At 39.8% G+C, this 21,839-nt stretch overlaps 1 protein-coding gene across 2 annotated transcripts in view; it reads left to right on the forward strand.

Moving 5' to 3' along the window:
- The window catches only part of LOC132396783 (1-phosphatidylinositol 4,5-bisphosphate phosphodiesterase gamma-1-like), a 256,980-nt gene that overhangs the window by 199,909 nt on the left and 35,232 nt on the right, over nucleotides 1-21,839 (forward strand). For both annotated transcript variants that reach the window (XM_059974696.1, XM_059974691.1), the window contains 6 exons: nucleotides 1,484-1,603; nucleotides 3,851-4,034; nucleotides 5,158-5,235; nucleotides 5,884-5,987; nucleotides 11,995-12,091; nucleotides 13,545-13,611. In XM_059974696.1, coding sequence (XP_059830679.1) covers nucleotides 1,484-1,603; nucleotides 3,851-4,034; nucleotides 5,158-5,235; nucleotides 5,884-5,987; nucleotides 11,995-12,091; nucleotides 13,545-13,611 — 650 coding nt within the window. The remainder of the gene's footprint in view (nucleotides 1-1,483; nucleotides 1,604-3,850; nucleotides 4,035-5,157; nucleotides 5,236-5,883; nucleotides 5,988-11,994; nucleotides 12,092-13,544; nucleotides 13,612-21,839) is intronic.

The following is a 21,839-nucleotide window of genomic DNA, read 5'->3' on the forward strand; positions in this document are numbered from 1 at the left end:
GGTGATAGGTGAGGACAAGGGGAACACGGTCCCAGTTGTGGTGACGGGAGGATGGGGTGAGGGCTGAAGTGCGGGAGGTGGAGGAGATGTGGGTGAGGGCATCATTGATAACGGCAGAAGGGAAACCACAATTCTTAAAGAAGGATGACATTTGGGATGTCCTGGAACAGAAAGCCTCATCCTTGGAGCAGGTGTGGTGGAAACGGAGGAACTGGGAATAGGGAATAGCATTTTTACATTTGGCAGGGTGGGAAGAGGTATAGTCGAGGTAGTTATGGGAGTCAGTGGGTTTATAGAAGATGTCAGTGGACAGTCTATCTCTAGAGATGGAAACCGAGAGATCAAGAAAGGGGAGAGAAGTGTCCGAGATGGACCAAGTGAATTTGAGGGCTGGGTGAACGTTAGAGGCAAAGTCAATGAAATTCACAAGCTCAGCATGGGTGCAGGAAGCAGCACCAATGTAGCCGTCAATGTATCGAAGGAAAAGTTGGGGAGTAGTACCAGTATAGATTTGGAGCATAGACTGTTCCACATAACCCACGAAGAGGCAGGCATAGCTGGGGCCCATGCAAGTGCCCGTAGCTACACCCTTGATCTGGAGAAAGTGGGGAGAGCCGAAAGAGAAGTTATTAAGTGTGAGTACCAGTTCCGCCAACCTGAGGAGTGTGGTTGTGTTGGGGAACTGGTGAGGTCTATTGTCCAGAAAGTAGCAGAGGGCTTTGAGGCCTTCTGGATGGGGAATTGAAGTGTATAAGGATTGGACATCCATTGTGAAAATGAAGCGGTCGGGACCAGGGAACTGGATGTTATTGAAGAGGTGGAGGGCATGGGATATATCCTGGATGTAGGTAGGGAGTGACTCAATTATGGGTGACAAAATGGGAGTCGAGGTAGGCAGATACAAGTTTGGTGGGGCAGGAGCAGGCTGAAACTATAGGCCTACCAGGACAGTCAGGCTTATAGATCTCAGGGAGGAGGTAAAAGCGAGCAATGCAGGTTTTGGGAATTATGAGTTTTTTCATTGAGAATGGAAGGTCTCTGGAGTTGATAAGGGCAGTGATGGTACGGGAGACCATCATTGTAGTTGCTTTCATCTTGGAGATACTGCCAAGGTGAATATTTATTGGCTCTAATGTTGCGCAGTAAATGTAATGGTGGGCATTCATGAACTGCTGAAAAACTTTGTGGTGAGGTGCTCCTTCAATAGCTTTAGACTAGCAGTTACCTGTTTTTAACCCACAAACAGTGAAAGATGAGTGATGTACAGTGTGTTCAAATTGGGCTGTTGTATGAACTGGAAAAAGGACTTGGTGTACTAAAATATCCATGGGCCTGCCCTCTGAGATATGAAGACCACAGGTTCCAGAAACCAAAAAAAGAAACTACAGAACCCAAAGTGTGAAAATGTGGGGATACATGTTGATTGAGAAGAGAGTGCTTTGTGATATAGGATCATAATTCTAAGGATAAATTGTTCTTTTAGGTGGTACCATGCCAACTTAACGCGGTTACAGGCTGAGCACATGTTAATGAGAGTGCCACGGGATGGAGCCTTCCTGGTCCGAATGAGGAACGAGCCCACCTCTTACGCTATATCATTCCGGTGAGTGATGATGAATTTTATGTCTGAATTAATACTTTTACAAGCTACACAGATTTTATTTTAGAGACTTTATACAGATGAAATGGTCGATCATTCCGGCAGTATGGAAAGAGTTCCTGCATAAGTTGACCATGAATATAAGCAAACGACAAAATTTTCTGTCTTTTGAAGGATCATAATATGTTCACTTGGGTGATCTATTTCAAATCTAAGTCTACTAGTACGAATTTTGTTTCATTGACAAAGGGAAAATAGTCCTGAATTAGGAGTAATGATACATATGGTTAGCTAGGCCAATGATTGATCTGAGGAGAGGGAAAATATTCATCCAGAATTGGTTCAGAGTAGCTTGCTGCCTGCCTTTGTTTACCTCCTGTAAACCCTGTTCTTACCTGAGCAATTCCTTGGATGAGCAGTTCATCAAGGAAGTAGTGCTAATTTGAAAAACCAGGACCTTTCAGTTGTAAATCCTAAGTGTATGAATGGGATTGCTGAACAAGTGCTTGTTGTAAGCTTCAGGTCAAGTTTCCCATTGGGAAATTATAGAGGTTTGTGCTTCACTGCTAAATGTCCACTCCAATGTCAGAGCACGACAAGCTTAGCAGGGGCAGACGGCCACATTGATACTTGGGTCTTCTGCATTCAGCCATACTCCTGCACAGTTATGGATGTGAACACTTTTTGTAAAGTTATAGGCCATTATAAAACCCCACTAGGTGGAACACCTCTGAGCTTGAAGTACACCTGAATAAAAATGCTTCAGCCCCAATAATAAAATCATAAGAACATAAGAAGTAGGAGAAGGAGTAGGCCATCCAGCCCATCAAGACTGCCCTGCCATTCAATAAGGTCATGGCTGATCTGTCTGTAAACTCAGCTCCATCTACCTGCCTTTTCCCCATAACCCTTAATTCCCCTACTATGTAAAAACCTATCTAACTGTTTCTTAAATATATTTAGTGAAGAAGCCTCAACTGCTTCCCTGGGCAGAGAATTCCACAGATTCACCACTCTCTGGGAAAAACAGTTTCTCCTCATCTCCGTCCTAATCTTCTTCCCTGAATCTTGAGGCAATGTCCCCTAGTTCTAGTCTCACCTACCAATGGAAACAACTTTCCTACTTCTATCATATCTATACCTTCCAAAACTTTGTATGTTTCTATAAGATCCCCTCTCATTCTTCTGAACTCCAGAGAGTATAGTCCCAGGAGACTCAATCTCTCCTCACAGGTTAACCCCTTCATACCAGGAATCAACTGGTGAACCTCCTCTGCACTGCCTCCAAAGCCAGTGTATCCTTCCTCAAGTATGGAAACCAGAACTGCACACAATACTCCAGGTGCGGCCTCACCAGTACCCTGTATAGTTGCAGCATGAATTCAATCCCTCTAGCAATGAAGGCAAACATTTTGTTAAGATTCTTAATAACCTGTTGTACCTGCAAGCCAACTTTTTGCGATTCATGCACAAGCACTCCCAAGTCCCTCTGCACAACAGCATGCTGCAATCTTTCACCATTTAAATAATTACCTGCTCTTCTATTATTCCCTCCAAAGTACATCATCTCACATTTACCAATGTTGTATACCATCTGCTAGACCTTGGGCCATTCACTTAACCTATCTATATCCCTCTGCAGACTCTCCACATCCTCTGTACAATTTGCTTTTCCACTCAGTTTAGTGTCATCAGCAAATTTTGCTACGCTACACTCAGTCTCCTCTTCCAAGTCGTCAGTATAAATGGTAAACAGCTGCGGACCCAGCACCAACCCCTGGGGCACCCCACTCACCACTGACTGCCAGCTGGAGAAACAAACATTTATACCAACTCTCTGCCTTCTATCGGTTAACCAATCCACTATCCATGCCAATACACTTCCTCCGACTCCATGCATCTGTGTCTTATTTAGAAGTCTCTTGTTTGGCACCTTATCGAATGCCTTCTGGAAATCCATGTATACGACATCCACCTGTTCCCCTCTATGCATTGCACTCACTATGTCCTCAAAGAACTCCAGTAAGTTTGTCAAACAGGACCTGCCCTTTCTGAATCCATGCTGATCCTTCATCTTGAGCAGAAAGTTCACTGAATACATGTAGAATTATTCAAAAATGTTTTTTAAGTTAATCTTGTGAGTTGTGAGATCCATATTTCTCTTGTCATTAGTCACGCTTATCATGTACCTAATCAATGAAAATAGTTTCTAAGGTTATTTATTGGACCCATCTGCTTTGTGATTTCCAGGGCAGAGGGAAAAATTAAACACTGCCGTATCCAGCAGGAGGGACGCCTTTTCATGCTGGGAAGCTCTGCAGAATTTGAGAGCCTGGTTGACTTGGTGAATTATTATGAAAAGCACTCTCTGTACCGGAAAATGAAACTGCGATATCCAATCAATGAGGAAACGTTGGAGAAGATGGGCACAACAGTAAGTCTGGAAAATGAGCAATATATTCCTTTATTTTTCCTTTTTTACTTGCTTTCCTGCTGCTGTTTGGTACTGGGCTACATTTTCTCATTCTGTGTGAAGAATGGGGCCAAGCAACCTTCAGTCAGATGACTAGCTACTGATTAGAGCAGCAGAGAAGTGCCTTTAGTGTTTAAGGACTTGCCATGCAAAAACTTTTAACCCTCTTGTTGTAACTTGTGTTGTGAACAGTAATATACACACACATTCATGTGAATATGCACATATTCTAAATACCTAAACTCAAAAAAAAAACAAGCTGTCATATCAGATTGCCCATATCCCATGGAGAAAATGAGAAAGGTCTCCTTAGCAGGTTAGCTACACTGTTCAACAGACAAAAGATTTTTAATCTTATGCAAGTATATGGGAACATTGGGATACACTGGAGAGCACATGTGGAGCGGAGCAAGTAATGTTGTAAATCTGAGAGTATTATCGACGTCTTGAGATGACCTGACTCACCATTGGGAGACAGGAATATTTTCATGAACGTGGGCAGATTTACTACTTTATGTTATTTAACATCCTCCCTAAGAAACAGGAGACTGTCGGTAAAAGGCCACAAGGTTGCTAGCTTAATAAATGAAATGAGAACAAATAGCTGGGTGAGTTTTCAACAAGGCAATTTTGTACCCTATTTTTCTTGTTTGTTAATGTTTTTCCTGAGAGGAACAGTGGCAAGAAAATAACAAGAATTCATCTTATTTAGACAAAACAGGACTGGGGTCAATTAGCCTATCAGCTGCTTATGATCAAGATGAAGATAAAAAGAAGTATTAATGAAAAATGAATTAGGACAAACTCAGTCTTATGTTGTTGCTCTTCTTGCAGTGGACATTTACTTTACAGTCTATTTTTCTTGGCAACAAACAATCTTCTGAATGAACTCAGCGGGTCTGTGGGATGAATGGAATTGTACGTTTCGAGTCAAAACGCTGCATCAGCATTCCTTTCCTCCCACAGATGCTGCTCGATCTGCTGAGTCCCTCCAACGGATTGTTTGTTGTGCCAGATTCCAGCCTCCACAGTCTCTTGAGTCTCCAGCTGTTCTCCTACTGACTACGATTTAATTTTTTTCCAGGAACTGGACTATGGAGCCTTGTACGAAATGCGGACACCTCATTTTTATGTTGAAGCAAATAAGATGCCTACAGCAAGGGTAAGATAAAGTCTTAGTCTGCAGGGTTGGATGATAATGGGAGAATTTTCCTTTCAGTATTAGAGTCAGGCTGGATCCTTTCATTCTTAGTTGTGAGCGATAATTTGAAATGAGCCTGCTGACATCTTAATTAAGTTCCTTGTATGCAGAGGCAAATGGACACTGAAATGGTAGCTTTACTCAGACTATAGGGTGTCCAATGTGGGAAATGCAAAATGTACATTTGTTAGTACCTTTCTAATGTTGTTTAAGACACTTGTTGGGGGAGGTAAGAGAACTTTATCCTTTTGCTAAGCCCTTGCATCGCTGGCAGACATTTAAATGTACTCCCATCTCAGTAGATGTTTTGCATTTTGTTTGGGTATAGGCCCTGACAACCTGTCATCAGGGAGCTGGTTCTCTTCACTGATCCCTGCCACAGGCTAAAGAGTTTAATATGATTAGCCACCCCCTACAGTTTATACAGAAGCCTTAATGCCAGATTGAAAAATTAAAGGGTGTCATTTACACCTCTCCATTGATGCTGCCTGATCTGCTGGGTTCCCTCAGCATTTTGTGTTTCAAGCGAAAATGCGAGATTGCTTGATCCTGGTTTCTATGTGAGTATATAGTTCAGTTCAATGAAGCTTAATATTTCCTTCCTTCTAGTGCACAGTTAAAGCTCTGTACGACTACAAAGCCCAGCGGGAGGATGAGTTGTCCTTCTGCAAGCAGGCCATTATTCACAATGTCGACAAGCAGGAAGGTGGATGGTGAGTTTGCTGATTTTCTACTTGAAATAGATTTTTGTTTTTTCAATTTGGATGTGATGCCAGCTCATATTGCTAATGACAATAAGGAAGCAGAGTAGAATATTGCTAAAGAAGATCGATCATAACAAACTTTGAAAAGCAGATGTGGGAAATTTAAATCATGTGAATGGGCAGAGAAGAAAGAAGGGGAATGGGGGGCTGGGAGGGGCAGAGGCTGACAGCTGGGAAAATGGAAACTGAGGAGATGTGGAGCATTACAGACTGAGGCCCCAGTGTAAGATCCTGACAGGTGGGAATTTAATTATGAACTGAAGGACCGGTGGTTGGGAATTGAGAGTAAAAGACTGAAGGTTTGGAGCAAGAAAATGCACATTTGGGAACATAGAATTAAACACTATAGATCTAATATTCATTGAACGCATATAGACTTTATCCTGCTTAAATTACTAGCAAATAGGTTTCTCAATCATAACATAAGGTATCATGGAATAAGAAAATACTTGAAGTTGAACATAATTTACATTTGAAAGGACTTTTCCGATTTGGTATTGATATTATTCTAAATTTACAGTTCACATTCCACTTGTTTGATTCCTGAAAAAATGTCTGATCAATTGAAACTACAAGAAGTCCCTCTTTACAGGGGCCACTTGTTCCTAGAAAAATACATCACAATTTTTTATAACATGAAGCAACATCATATGCATGTGTGAAGAAAAGCAACTTGCAAGAAAAAGTTGTGTTTATTTGTTTACTTTTTTCACATAAATTCTGAGAGTTTGAATTTTATTTCCATATCTCAGATCTTTTGGATAGTGACTGATGAATTCTATATGGACAAATTTCCTTGATGGGCCATAACACATGGGTCACTGTATATGGAGGCCATGTAATTTATTAGGACATGCACAAGCAGTAGACAGAGTGCAGATATCTCATTTTACTGTGATGAAATTGAGTCATTGTGCCTGTACCAAAATATTAAAGACTAATGCTCTTTTGACCTTCAAGTCTGGTCCAAAACTCTTGAGTAACACTTCATATCAGCTCAACATATGTGCACATTTATATTGTGCTGGGGAGCATTTAAACTAATTTGGTAGGGGGATTGAAACAATTGATGGACAATTGGTTTAAAAGTCAATGCAGTGTGCAGTGAGACTGTGAGGAAGGACAGGCAAGAGATGGGGCAAAATTGCAGTCAGTGGGATGAAGTGAAGTGTAACATGTGGGCAAAATCGAAAAGGGTGATGAGCATAGGATTGAAGGCGTTATATTAGAATATTCACAGTGTATGACATAAAGTAGATGATCTTGTTGTGTAGTTAGAGATTAGTAGGGATGACATTTTGGGCATCACTGAGTGACTGAAAGAACAAATTTGGGAGCTTAACATCCAGGAATACACACTGTTTCCAAAGGATAGGCAGGTAGGCAGAGGGGATGGGGTAACTCTCTTAGTAAAAAGTGAAATCAAATCCTTAGAAAGGTGACGTTAGGTCAGAAGATGTAGAATCCTTTTGGGTAAGAATCTGCAAGGGCAAAAAGACCCTGATGGGAGTTATATACAGGCCCCTGCATAATAGCTAGAATGTGGGATATAAATTATGTGGGTAGAAAAGGCATCTGATAAGGGCAACTTTACAATAGTCATGGGGATTTCAATATGCAGGTAGACTGGGAATACCAGGTTGATAGTGCTAGATTCCAAGGGAGGGAATTTGTAGAATGCCTACGAATTGGCTGTTTTTTAGAGCAGCTTGTGCTTGAGCCCACTAAAGGAAGGGCGATTCTGGATTGGGTGCTGTGTAATGAAACAGATTTGATTAGGAAACTTATGGTAAATGAATCCTTAGGAGGCAATAATCATAATATTTATTTAGAGATACAGTACTCTTCTAGCCCTTTGAGCCATGCCACCCCAGGAATCCCCAGTTCAACCCTAGCTTAACCCATGAGACAATTTACAATGGCAGATTAACTTACCAACCGGTACATCTTTGGACTGTGGGAGGAAACTGGAGCATCCGGAGAAAGCCTTCTTGTTCCACAGGGAGGATGTACACACTCCTCACCGATAACTTTGGAATTGAACTTCAAGCTCTTAACACCCCAAGCTGTAATAGCATCACGATAACCACTACATTACTGTGACATAGGTAACCACTACTACCTCGATAGTGTTAGAATTTACCCTGTAGTCTGAAAGGTGGATGTATCCGTATTACAGTGGTGTAAAGGGAATTACAGACTTGAGAGAGGAGCTGGCCAAGGTTGATTGGAAGGGAGCACAATCAGGTATGATGGTAGAACAGCAATGGCTGGTCTCTCTGGAGGCAATTCAGATGGCGCAGGTCAGATACATCCTGAAGGTGAAAAAGTCTTCTAAGGGATGGATGAGGCATCCACGGCTGACAAGTGGAGGGAGCTTCACTCTGCATCTGACCGCAGGAGTGTATGATGGGACAGTGTAACGACAGTATAAAGTGAGGGCATATAATATAGTAAAAAAAAGTGTGAAGTTAGAGGATGGGAAACTTCAAAAAAAACAACAGAAGGCAACTAAAAAAGTAATAAGGAGAGAAAAGATGAAATATGAAGGTAAGCTGGCCAATAATATCAAAGAGGATACCAAAAGTTTTTTTCAGCTACGTAAAGAGTAAAAAGGAGGCAAGAGTGGATATTGGACCACTGGAAAATGACATTGAAGGGGTAGTAATGGGGGACAAAGAAATGACAAACAAACTTATTAAGTATTTTGTGTCAGTCTCCACTGTGAAGATACTAACAGTATGCCAGAAGTTTGAGTGTCAGGGCAGAAGTCAGTGTATTTGCTATTACTAAGGAGATTGTGGAGGCATTGGTAACACTCTTTCAAGAATCACTAGATTCTGGAATGGTTCCAGAAGACTGGAAAATTGCAACTGTCGATCCACGCTTTAAGAAGGGAGGGAGACAGAAAAAAGGAAATCATAGGCCAGTTAGCCTGACATCAGTGACCGGGAAAATGTTGGAGTCCAGTATTAAAGATGAGGTTTTGGAGTTCTTGGAGGTGCAGGATAAAGTAGGCTAAAGTCAGCATAGTTTCCTCAAGGGGAAAGCTTGCCTGACAAATCTATTGGAATTCCTTGAGGAAATAACAGGCAGGATAGATAAAGGAGTCAGTGTATGTTGTTTGTTTGGATTTTCAGAAGGCCTTTGATGAGCTGCTACACATGCAGCTGCTTAAAAAGATAAGAATCCATGGTATTACAGGAAAGTTACTAGCATGGATAGAAGTTTGGCTGACTGGCAGGAGGCAAAGAAAGGGAATAAATGGGACCTATTCAGGTTGGCTGCTGGTGACTAGTGGTGTTCTATAGGGCTTAGTGTTGGGACTACATTTTTTCACATTATATGTCAATGATTTAGAAGACAGAATTGGCATTCAATATAATGATATGTGGAGGGGCAGGTAGTGTTGAGGAAAAGGGGAGTCTGCAGATGGACTTAGATTAGGAGAATGGACAAAGAAGTGGCAGATGGAAGATAGTATATGAAATGTACAGTCATGTACTTTGGTGGAAGGAATAAAGATGTAGACTATTTTCTAAATGGTGAGAAAATTCAAACATCAGAGGTGTAGAAGGACCTTGGGAGTCCTTGTGAAGGATTCACTAAAGGTTAACGTATAAGTTGGGCCAGTAGTAAGGAAGCCAAATGCAGTGTTAGCATTCATTTTGAAAAAGCTAGAATATAAGAGCAAGGGTGTGATGTTGAGGCTCTATAAGGCATTCACCAGACCACACTTGGAGCATTGTGAACAGTTCTGGACCCCTTAACTAAGAAAAGATGCATGGCATTAGAGATGGTCCTGAGGAACTTCATGAGAAATATTCCAGTAATGAAAGGGTTAACGTGTGATTAGCGTTTTATGGCTCTGTGTGTGTACTCACTGGAGTTTAGAGGAGTGAGGGGAGATCGCTTTGAAAATCTCATACATTGAAAGGCCTAGATAGAGTGGACGTGGAGAGGATAATTCCTATAGTGGGTGAGTCTAGGACAATAGGGCGTGACCTCAGAATAGAGGGACATCAATTTAGAACGGGGATGAGGAGGAAATTTGAATCTGTGGAGGCAAAGTCATCGAGTATAATTAAAGAGGAGGTTAGTAGGTTCTTGATTAGTCGGAGCGACAAAGGTTACAGATAGAAGGCAGGAGAATGGTGTGAGAGGGATAATAAATCAGCCATGATGGAATGGCAGAGCAGACTCGATCAGCTGAGTGGCCTAATTCTATTCCTTTGTTTTGTGGTCTCATGAACGTTTACTGGACTGTGCATTCTCGAGCATGTACGTGCACATTTGACTAGGTATCTGTGTGTGTGCGTGTCTGTATAAGTATCAACTGAACTCACTGAAACATTTCAAAATAATGTAGTGATTCAAACTAAAACTAATAATGAGCTATATCTATAATTTATTAATCCTTCTAAGTCAGGTTTTAATCTGATGGTTTGATATTTAAGAGGGTTGCGGATGAACCACTGGTGATATATTTCTGTATCAGTATTGTGTGGGTGGGTGGGTGGAGTGGAGAGGGGTCGAGGCGCTATCAGAGTAGCTTGGAACATGATGCCATTTCTGTAGAAGGTACTCACCACAGCCACTGGTGGTGAGATGGAATGAATGTTTATGGCAGTTGATGATGTGGCCTGCTTTGTTTTTGAGGATGTTGAGTTTCCTGAGTATTGTTACTCATTGGACCAACATAAAAACTTAAGAAAATTCGAGCAGGAGTTAGGCCACTCAGTTTCTCATATGTGCCCCAGCATTCAATATAATTGTGGCAGATTTCATATAGACCTCATCTCCCCTTTACCAAGATGCTGAATGGCATGGAATGTTTCACTTATGAGGAGACACTGCAGAGGATAAGTTTGTTTTCTCTTGACCATTGGAGGTTAAGGGGTAACATAAATGAGGTGTATAAAACTCTGAGAGCTATAGGTAGTGTAGACTAAAAAAAAATTCCCCATACTGGAGACAGATAGAACTAGAAGATTTAGGATAAGGGTGTAGAAGATTCAGAGGAGATCCAAGGGTTTAATCCAGAGTGGTGAGTGCTTGAAGTCCACTGCCTAGGAGGGTGGTAAAAAGAAACACGAGGCATCTGGATAAACACCTGAATCACTTAAGCATAGAAGGTTATGGGCCAAGTGCGAGAAGATGGAATAAATCAGAAATGGGTACCCACTCAACAGTGTGGACATGGTGAGCCAGGGGGCCCTTTTCTATGCTGTTTAACTCTGTAACTGTACTGTATCATTTCCCTAGAGCCATAAAATTCCTAGTCTTTTTATAAAAAATGTTCTTTCTCTTTAAGTACTCACATTGATCTGCCTGCTCAACCCTCTTGGGTAGAGATTATTCTATCACAGTCCTGACTTTTGCCATGAGGTTGGCAGAATCTCCTATGGTATATAAAGCCTTGAACACTACTTAATTATTTCTTTTTTCTGTATTTGTTTGTAATTTACAGTTTTTTTAATGTCTTTGAAACCTGTTCCTTTGGTGCTATTTGTAACTCCAATCACTGGAGTGCTTTGCCTTCAATCCCCATTGATTTCAGTTTTACCAGCCAATCTGTTACACACATTTGGACAATTGCTTTGATGCCAAGGGTAGTCACTCTTAATTTACTCCTTGAATTCAATTTCATGGTTCATGTCTGGACTGAAGTTGTCATGTGGTCCTGTCAAACTCATTCTAGTGCATCAGTGAATAAGTAGGTATTGGCCCATTGACACACTGTCGTCTCCCCACTGATGAGTGAAGGCAGACTGACTGGATACTGAATAGCTGGTTTGAATTTATCGTGATAGTGACGGAGCAGAACTGAACAAAAAGACCAAGAAAACAAAGAAGCTAATAAAATGGAAAGTGTGCTTTCATAGATGGATCTCTTCTTAAATACTGTTGGTCTTCTTTTCCTCATCATGAATATTTTCTCCAAACTCACAATCAGGTGGCGAGGGGATTATGGAGGCAAAAAGCAGCTGTGGTTTCCAGCAAATTACGTGGAAGAGATAACAAATACTCCAGTAGCTGAGCAGGATGAAGCGGTAAGCAGGAGTTTTGCATCTGATAGTACCGAGTGCCTGAAACCAGTAGGGAGCAATCTGCAAAGATGCAATTCTCATAAGCATTTTTAATTTTTGTTTTGTGGAACAAACTTAAAACATTTTGCATTTTAAAATCCATAAGATGTGGAGGTGGTAGGTTTATAAAAAAGGAATTAAATACAAAAGCAATTGTTTTAAATCCCTGAATGTGACTTCTTAAGGATGCTTAGCTGGACTTACTGTGTCTGATTCTGGGAATGTTGATTTAAGATAGATAAATGGATTTAGAGGATGCAAAGAGATAGAGAAAAGTAGCAAGGATGAGTTTCTTAAATGGGAAAAATGAAGAAGCTTGCATTAATTTCCCTAATCAATGGAAGAGAATGTCAAAATCATGAAGTAGTGAGAAATCTTACCATTGGCTAAAAGGCTGGTTGTCAAAAAGCATGGAGAGCATTTTCCTTCATGCATGGAATTGTGGTCCGGAAATTACTGGATGAAACTATAAGAGGAGCCAATTCAATTGTAACCTTTTAAAGGGGCTGTGCAATAATTGAAACATTGCAGACCTGTAGGGATGAAGCGATGGAGTGTGACTAATTGGGTCAAACATTCAAACATACAATAGAAACAGGTATACGCCACTCGGCCCCTCAAGCCTGCCTGCCCCACCACTCAATATGACCATGTTTGATTTCCCCCAGACCCCCATTCTTCTTCTGTGCCAATTCCTTAAAAGAGCAATTCATGACTGACACTTCCCATTTTCCTGGAGAAAGTCTGGCTGTGATGGCAAAGGAACATTCCAGAGCCAGGGAATGTACTCCCTGAATAAATAACAGAGGAGAATGCAGACTTTATTAAACAATATTATTGAAGCCGTCCCTCTACAATGACTGGCTCTTGATTAGGCCCATGTTTTCCTGTTGTTTTGTCTCTTACTCTGTGTTCCTAGAGCTTCCCCACTCACCGCTACCATTCCTTCATTTCAGTGGATCAGAAGGAGACGTTGGAGGAGAAGGATTCAGCACCTGGTCCTCCATAGCTTGTGTTCGCACTCTGAATCCCACTGCAGTGGAATGGGAGTGAGTGGAATCCAGCCAGTTCAGCACAAGCCGAGCTCTTAGTCTCAGCCCTGCTGCAGTTGGAAGGGGCTATACACAGCCCAGGCAATCCACCAAAGGTTTGAGATTTGCATTGCTGGGACTCTGGGAGCTGATCACTCACTAACTCTAATGGCTTCTTTTGTTGGAGTTATCCCACATCCAATTTTCAGTAATTTCTCTATTTTCTGGAAATAAATGCCCTCCTCTTTAAAACCAGACTCATAAATTTGCATTTGTGGCAGTGTGAAATTTAAATGCAACGAATGCATCATACAAACCACATCTATGAAATAATATCAATCCTGACAAGCTTTTGTAATTCCTGTTTTTTTCTTCTGTTCCCGCAGTCTGTGGAAAACAGCCCATTGGGAAGTTTCCTCAAAGGATTTATTGATGTTCCAACATGCTACATTGGTGAGTTGTCTGCAACGATCTCACATTATTCTCAAATACTCGTTAAATTTACTATGCATTAATTTGAACACCAAAATGTACATTCACTTATAATCTTTGTGTGCTGCTTAATTAACTCACGTGAAAATATTTCATATGGGGACGTATGGCTGTACTAAAATAATGAATAAAGAAACTTAATGCACATATAAATAAATTGTTACATACCCAAAGAAAAGAAACAAACAACATTTTAAAAATTAAATACTGTCTTGCTGTGTTGTAAACATCTATGTCAAAGTAGAACTGGCATTCAGGTATGTAACAGTTGAACTCTCCTTACCATGCCCCAGAAATGTAGTTTACTACAATTCCCATGAACTATTCCTCACAGTAACAGTTTAGGGATTTGTCCATTTTCTTTTCAACTTGGTTCTATGGTAGCACACTACAGCTGAGTCAGAAGATTAAGTTCACAACCTACTCTGAATTAAATTCAAAGTATATTTATTATAAAAGTACATATATATCATTACATACAACCCTGAGATACATTTTCTTATGGGCATTCAAAGTAGATATAAGAACACAACAGAATCAAAGAAGCTTGCTCCCAACAGGACAAATAACCAATATGCAAAAGACAACAATTTTTGTGCAGATACAGAAAATAAAGAAAAAAAGATAATAAAAATATAATAAGACAGTAATAGCAACAACACAGATGTAGAGCCTCCCCAGAGTGCTGATGATGAAGCCAAGCTTACAGTCAAAATTATCCTAATCTTTAACATCACACTAACAGAACACAAGGCACTGACTGAACAAAAAGACCCTATGTAGTAAAACAAAACCTGCCATCAAAATTTGCAAAAATTGTTAATACACTCAACGATATCATATTACCACAATATTTAGGAAAACTTGAAACAATTGAAGAACTACACAGAATAACATACAGTGCAACATTATCAACAGTGCAGTCCAATGGCTCCAGAATAGAGGCACTCATTGATAGAAACTCAAAACTGAGTAATGAAATGAGAAGAAGAGAATAAGAAACAAAATTGAAACCTTAAGAGCAGAGTATAAAATGAATAACCCAAGCAGGAAAGTTAAGAGAAAAGCTAAAGAAATACGAAGGAAGTACAAAGTCTATACATGATACAATCAACCTAACAAAAACATTGTAAAGATTGTAGATACACTAAAACAAAAGCTTGTTGCATACAAAGCCAGACTTAATAGATACATAAAATGTGTTAAGATGAAGAAAACAGGATTTTCAGTTGGGGGACAATTTAAAAGGTTTATACAGAACATTGAAACTACATTCAAAGCACTGAAATGTCACCAACCTTAGCATAGAATTACCAACAAACATAGAGATAATGAAGTTTTGATCTAATCTAAGACCAAACAAGAAATAAACAAACAAACAGACGAGAATGCACTCACATAATTGAAGACATGCAAACACATGATGTTACAATGGATATGCTATAAGTGGATATATAAAAATACCCACAACTGGAAAAGTACCATCAATGGTAATAATCATAATTATTGGTTTAAAATGTACTTGCCTTCATCCATGCCTATTAATACGTATCAACAATTTCCTTAAAAATTCTGAAAAGTGCCCAAATTTTTTTACAGAAGGTAAAACATATCTCTTACTTGAAGGAGAAATGACAAATGACTCATCAAAATATCACCCTATTACTTGTTTACAAACTATATATAAAATTGTAACATAATGGATCTAACAACTAATCACCACTCACTCAACCACAATATACAGAAAGGATGCCATAAGGGTATGAAAGGATGTAAAGAACAACTGATAATAGGTTTTGTAATTCTAAATCAAGCCAGGTGGAAAAGCAGAAATCTTTCATGTTGTTATATTGACTATCAAAAAGCATTTATTCTGTCCCACACTCATGGTTAATAGAAGTTCATATTGTACATAAACTACCCCCAATACTCGTGACATTCCTACATCTGATGAAGCATTGGTGTACTATAATAACTACTTTCTATTACAACCAAAAGAGAAAACAACCACTGATAACATAATAAACCAAGGCATTTTTCAAGGCGGCTCTCAATCTAAGCCCACTATGGTTTTGTCCAGCTTTAAACTCACTATCAAATTGAATGAGTTGGACATAAATAGGTTATCAAATCAGAAGCAACTAAATGAATTATACCTTGACACACCTTTTATACATGGACAACTTGAAATTATATGCTCCTTCGTTAGTAAAGCTAACACAATTAATTTAAATAGTAGAACTATTTTCTAAAGATATAAACATGAACTTTAGACTAGATAAGTGTAGAACATTAATCATAAAGACAGGTACAATAGAGCTAGTAGAATATAAAACAGAACAGCAGGATACATTACAACAAATGGATGAATATGAAACATATACTGTAAGTATCTGGGATGTCAACATGCAAAGGAAATAGATCACAGTGTGAATAAGGGAAAATTTTTCAATAGAATTTATTTAAAGGCTTAAGGGGATCTGCCAGACAGAGCTCAATAGTAAAAATATAACTATAAACATTTTCACTATATCCATATTAACATATACTTTTGACATAATATCTTGGTCCAAAACTGATCTGGAAAATTTACAAAGAAAATCAAGAACTGAAATGACTAATTTTAGAAAACTCTGTATATACTCAAACACGTTTCAATTAACATTACCCTGGACAAATGGAGGATGAGAAATAATAGACATTAAAAATTGACACAACTGTCAGATAAACCTTCTGAGGATACATTTTCATCCATGAAAACAGGATTCAGCACTCGTGAGCATATGCAATTCTGACAAGAAGTACACACCACTAAACTTAAGTGAAAGCATAACCCAGAGAAATGAAGTAATTATCATTCTTGAAGAAAAAGTTAACCAATGGAAGACCATGACCCTCCATGGAAAGCATCCCCATGATCTAAGCAGACTAGATGACGACAAGGAAGCATCGAATGTCTGGCTCAGAGTTGGAGACCTCTTCACAGAAACAGAGGGGTTCCTTGTGGCAATACAGGACCAGGATGTTAACACAGAAAGTTACAAAAATTCATAATAGAAGACAAACAAATTCAAGGCAATAAATGCAGAAGATGCAAAGAGAAGCTATCCCAACACATTACAAGATCCTGCAGCAGTTTAACTCAATCTGACTACTTACACAGGCACAATCAAGTGGCAAAGTTGCTTTAAAATACAAGCTCATAATAACACGATACCTTACTATACATTCTGGCCTGATACATTTGAGAGTCAGAGTCCTACAATTTATATTATCATCGATCCAATATTGCAGACAGGACAATTCATAATAACGGTCTGGATATAATATCACAGGATAAAAAAGCAAAAACAACTTACCCATGATGGAATGTGTTGTATCCACTACATTTTATTGGCTTTTCCATTCAAGGGCATTAGTGTTTCCATACTAGGCTGTGATGCAACCCGTCAACATACTCTCCACCAAATCTATAGAAGCTTGTCAAAGTTTTAGATGACATGCTGGATCTTTGCAAACGTTTAAGAAAGTAGAGGTGCTGCTGTATCTTTTATTGTAATGGCACTTATGTACTGGTCCCAGGACTGATCCTCTGAAATGATTACTCCGAGGAAGTTGACCCTCTACACCTCCGATCCCCCGATGAGGACTGGCTCATGAACCTTCATTTTCCTCTCCTTGAGGTCAATAATCATTTCCTTGGTCTTGCTGACATTGAGTGAGAAATTGTTGTAGCTCCACTCAGCCAGATTTTCAATCTCCCTACTATATGCTGATTTATCACAAGTTTTCATTCGGCCAAAGATAGTGGTGTCGTCAGCAAACTTACATATGTAACTGGAGCTCTGCTTAGTCTCACAATCATAAGTATAAAGTTAAAGCAGGAGGCAAGTGTTGGACAGGTTGGTGAACTTGCAGCATAGACAAAAACTTTTGTTGGCTCATGATACACAGTGCTGCCGCTCAATTCTTTAAACCCACCCATATTAAAAAGATAAATAACAATTATCTTTACTGCCAAATGAAGCAGTGAAAGATTTTATTTAAACCCAAAAGAGCAATGAGAAGTTTTCACATGAAATGTGTCATGTTAGCTTGGCGCCAGCTGGATGGTTGTGAGAACATGTGATATTAGATTGAAATACTCATCGACTTAGTATACACAACAGTATTTAGATCTTAACTGGATACATTAACAATATTACTTAGAAATTATATTTTTCAATTGTCTTTTTAAAAGATTAATATTAATAATATTTGAGGAGAGTTTCTAAAAAGCTTCATTTATTTCAAGCTGCTTTTATTAATAGTAAAATAATAAATACAAGTAAATAAGCAATAGGACTCATCATTTTTCCTTAAAAATAAGTCCATAATTAATGTTACCAAATCATTAATCAATGATTTTTTTCCGCATAAAATACCACAATGCACGAGAGAATATTTTGGAATATTATTACCAGTTTCTGCTCATGCTTTCTAAAAGGTTTGCTACCTCTGATAGAGCGCTGCCTGTGCTCAGCTTTAGAGTTCAAATTGCTTCTGGAAATATTTTCTCATTTGTATTCCAAGGAAAATCCAGCTTCTAAGATCAGGCGCACGCACATTCAGGGGTTGTAAGTCATTGTACAGGGAGAGGCTGGTACATGCAAGTGGCTGGGGTATGACAGGGGTGATGTGATGGCTATCCTTTAACCAATTTCTTAAGAGGAGTTATAGAGCCAGAGGGGATATGGAAGCAAATTTCAAATAAAGTTCCTGAGGCTTAGTGAGTTAATGAGCTCTATACGTGCATCAAATATAAGATGAGCATAGACCAACAAGTGTCAAGAGACTGAAACTTTACAGAAATAAAATAGATCATCAGACAGAACGTATTCTTTAACAGGACATTTAAAGAAATAAAGAATGTTCTGAAATCACCCAAAGGCCTTTTTATATCAAAACTGTAATTTATGCAAACCTTTTGTGAGACTGTTCACATAATCCTTCCAATTCTTTGTCTCATGTAGCAGACAGGGTGAAAGAAAACTGGGGAGCGTCTTTGTAATCAATCTCACCTTTTTATATGTCCAAACGAAGGGAAAGGAAAACAGACCTTACTTCTTGCATCAAATCAAACGGTGGATTTAAATGGCTAGACCACTGGAAAAATGAGCAGGCCAGAGAAACATGCTTTGGGTATATTTAAAGCAGAGGTTGATAGGTTCTTGATTAGTAAGGAATCAAAGCTTATGGGAAGAATGTGGAAGAATGGGGTTGAGAGGAAAAATAAATCAACCGTGATCAAGTTGTGGAGCTGACTTGATGGGCTGAATGGCCTCATTCCATTCTTATGTCTTATGGCCTAAACTAGAACCTGCATTCTCATACAGTGGGTCAAACACCACATCACTACTTTTTCAGTTACCTGATGAATGAGTTACCTGATTCAGCCTATTGTGTTTATACTGATCCAAAAATATGCTGCTGATATTTCTCTTACAGGCCAGTTTTTGATCTATTAACATCTATCAGGTACTGTAACAACTGTGTCTGTTAAAATAATCAATCAGCTCTTGAAAGAAAAGCTAGTGCAAACATTTCTATTAATGTTACTGGTTTTTGATATATGCAGGCAAAATCATTTTACTGTGCACTTCTGAGTTCTCTTGACTGTATGGTTGGGCATGGGTGTGAGATGAAACATTGAGTTTGACAGCTGCAGTCCTTGAGATGGAGATGCTGATAGGTCAGGTTACTCCGAATTTTTTTCCCTTGAAAATGAAGAAAAAAACAAGTTAATTCATGCTGGGATGATATATGAATTGGAATAGAACTCAGTATGAGGTGAAATGGTCCTATGAAATTTTATCGTTCCTGATGAGTTTAAAAGAGCTGTTGAAAACTTAGCCAGCTGCTTCACTAAATTCCATAGATAGGATTTAATATAAGCAGTATTTCAGGAAAATAGGAAACTAGTTATGCATGTATTTTGTATGCCACTGTTTCTGAGGAGACATTGAATTGCACAGAGGGAGAGTGAGTTTAAAAGAAGCGAACGGGATCAGTCAGCACATTTTGTGCACCATAGTTCCCGAGAAGACATCGGATTGTATTTATTTGGCAAAATCCAATAAAAAGAAGATAGTTTAAGTGGAGTGACCATTACGGGAGCGGCCATTGTGTGAGTGGACAGTATTAGTGTGGGGACTTGAGGCTTTAGCTCATGAAGACCATAACCTTAGTTCAACGCAGAGATGGGTAAACCTTGCCAAGCAACAAGGTGATCACCAGGTCGTCCCTCATCTCCGGCCCTGACACCCTGAACTTTTCAATCTGGCCCGCCTCTTAAATCAGCCAAACATCGGCTTATTCACCACTCTCAGAGCAGGGTCCTGCCACTTCGATACTCTCTCACATCTGGGTCCCATCGCCTGCACGTGACAGCGTATTGATTCGGCCTGTACACAACCTTTCCAAACTGGTGCGGTACTTAAATCCGTCAAATGTCAGCTCGTTCCTCACTATTGAGCCCAGGCCTTGCTGCCTTGACTCTGCCTTGGATCTGCTGCTTTGAATCAGTTCCAAGTCTGTTCCAGCAATGGCCAACATTGGCCTATTCCTTGCTCTCGGGTCCAGGCACCCTCCACCTCAATTTGGGCCGTATACGCCATGCAGCAACCGTCCTGCACCATTGAGACTTCAGTTCACACTACAAAAATGGCAGGTCGTGCAGGTAGTTCAAAAGCTCAGCTCCGAAAGGGAAGTTACAGGCTATTGATTGCAGTGATAGTTGTCCAGAAAAAGTGTCATTAACAGTGTAGTTAGTAGTTTTGTTTGCTGGCAGTATGGTGTCACTGTGTTTCAGAGCACCATTTTAGACCAGAACTAGTCCTAAGGGCTTCTACAAATATATTAAGAGCAAAAGATAGCAAAGGACAAAAGAGGTGTGGAGCTGAAAGTAATAAGGGAAATCATAAATGGAGATTTTGCATCTGTATTTCCGTGTGAGACAGACACAGAGTGAGGGAAAGGAACAGTAAAGGCATGGATCCTGTACAGATTACAGTGGAGGAGGTATTTGCTGTCTTGAGGCAAATCAGGGTGGATAAATCCCCAGGGCCTGACAAGATGTTCCCTCAGACCCTGCGGGAGGCTAGAGTAGAAATTGCAGGGCTCCTAGCAGAGATATTAAAAACATCTTAGCCACAGATGAGGTGCCAGAGGATTGGAGGATAGCTAATGTTCTGTTGTTTCAGAAGGCTTTAAGAATAAGCCAGGAAATTATACACTGGTGAGCCTGAGATCAGTAGTGGAAAGTTTTTGGAAGGTATTCTGAGGAACCAGATATATAAGTATTTGGATAGACAGGTACTGATTAGAGATGGTCAACATGGTTTTATGTATGGTAGGCCACGTCTAACCAATCTGATAAGATTTTTTTTAGGAAGTTGCCAGGAACGTGGATGAAGGTAAGGCAGTGAATGTTGTCTGCCTGGATTTTAGCAGGGCATTTGACAAGGTCCCACATGGGAGATTGGTCAGGAAGATCAATCATCGTTAACAGTGTAGTTAGTAATTTTAGTTACTGCCAGTATGGTGTCGCTGTGTTTCAGAGCGCCATCTTACACCCGAAATAAAGATGAGGCATTCTAGATCAGGTTGTAAATTGGATTAGATACTGACTTTATGGGAGAAGCCCGAGAGTGGTAGTAAATGGCTGCCTCTGGAACTGGTGGGTGCTGGCGGGTTCGGTGCTGTGTCTGTTGCTGCTTATCATCTGTATCAGTGATAATGTGCTAAACTGCATCAAGACTGGGAGTGTCATGGATGGCGAGGAAGACTATCAAAGCTTGCAGTGGGATCTGGGCCAGTTAGAAAAATCAGCTGAAGCATAGCAGATGGAATTTATTGCAGACAAGTGTGAGGTGTGCCCTTTGGGAGAACCAACCAAAGTTAGTCTTGCACAGGGAGTGATAGGCCATTGAGGAGTATGATGGAACAGTGGGATCTGGGAATACAGATTCATAATCCCTTGAAAGTGGTATCACTGGCAGATAAGGTTATAAGGAAAGTTTATGACACATTGGTCTTTATAAATCAATATATTGAGTACAGGGATCAGGATGTTATGTTGAAGTTCTATGAGATATTGGTAAGTTCTAATTTGGAGTACTGTGTGCAGTTTTGGTCACCCACCTACAGGA

Source organism: Hypanus sabinus, chromosome 1 (assembly GCF_030144855.1).
Source record: "Hypanus sabinus isolate sHypSab1 chromosome 1, sHypSab1.hap1, whole genome shotgun sequence".
Lineage (NCBI taxonomy): Eukaryota > Metazoa > Chordata > Chondrichthyes > Myliobatiformes > Dasyatidae > Hypanus > Hypanus sabinus.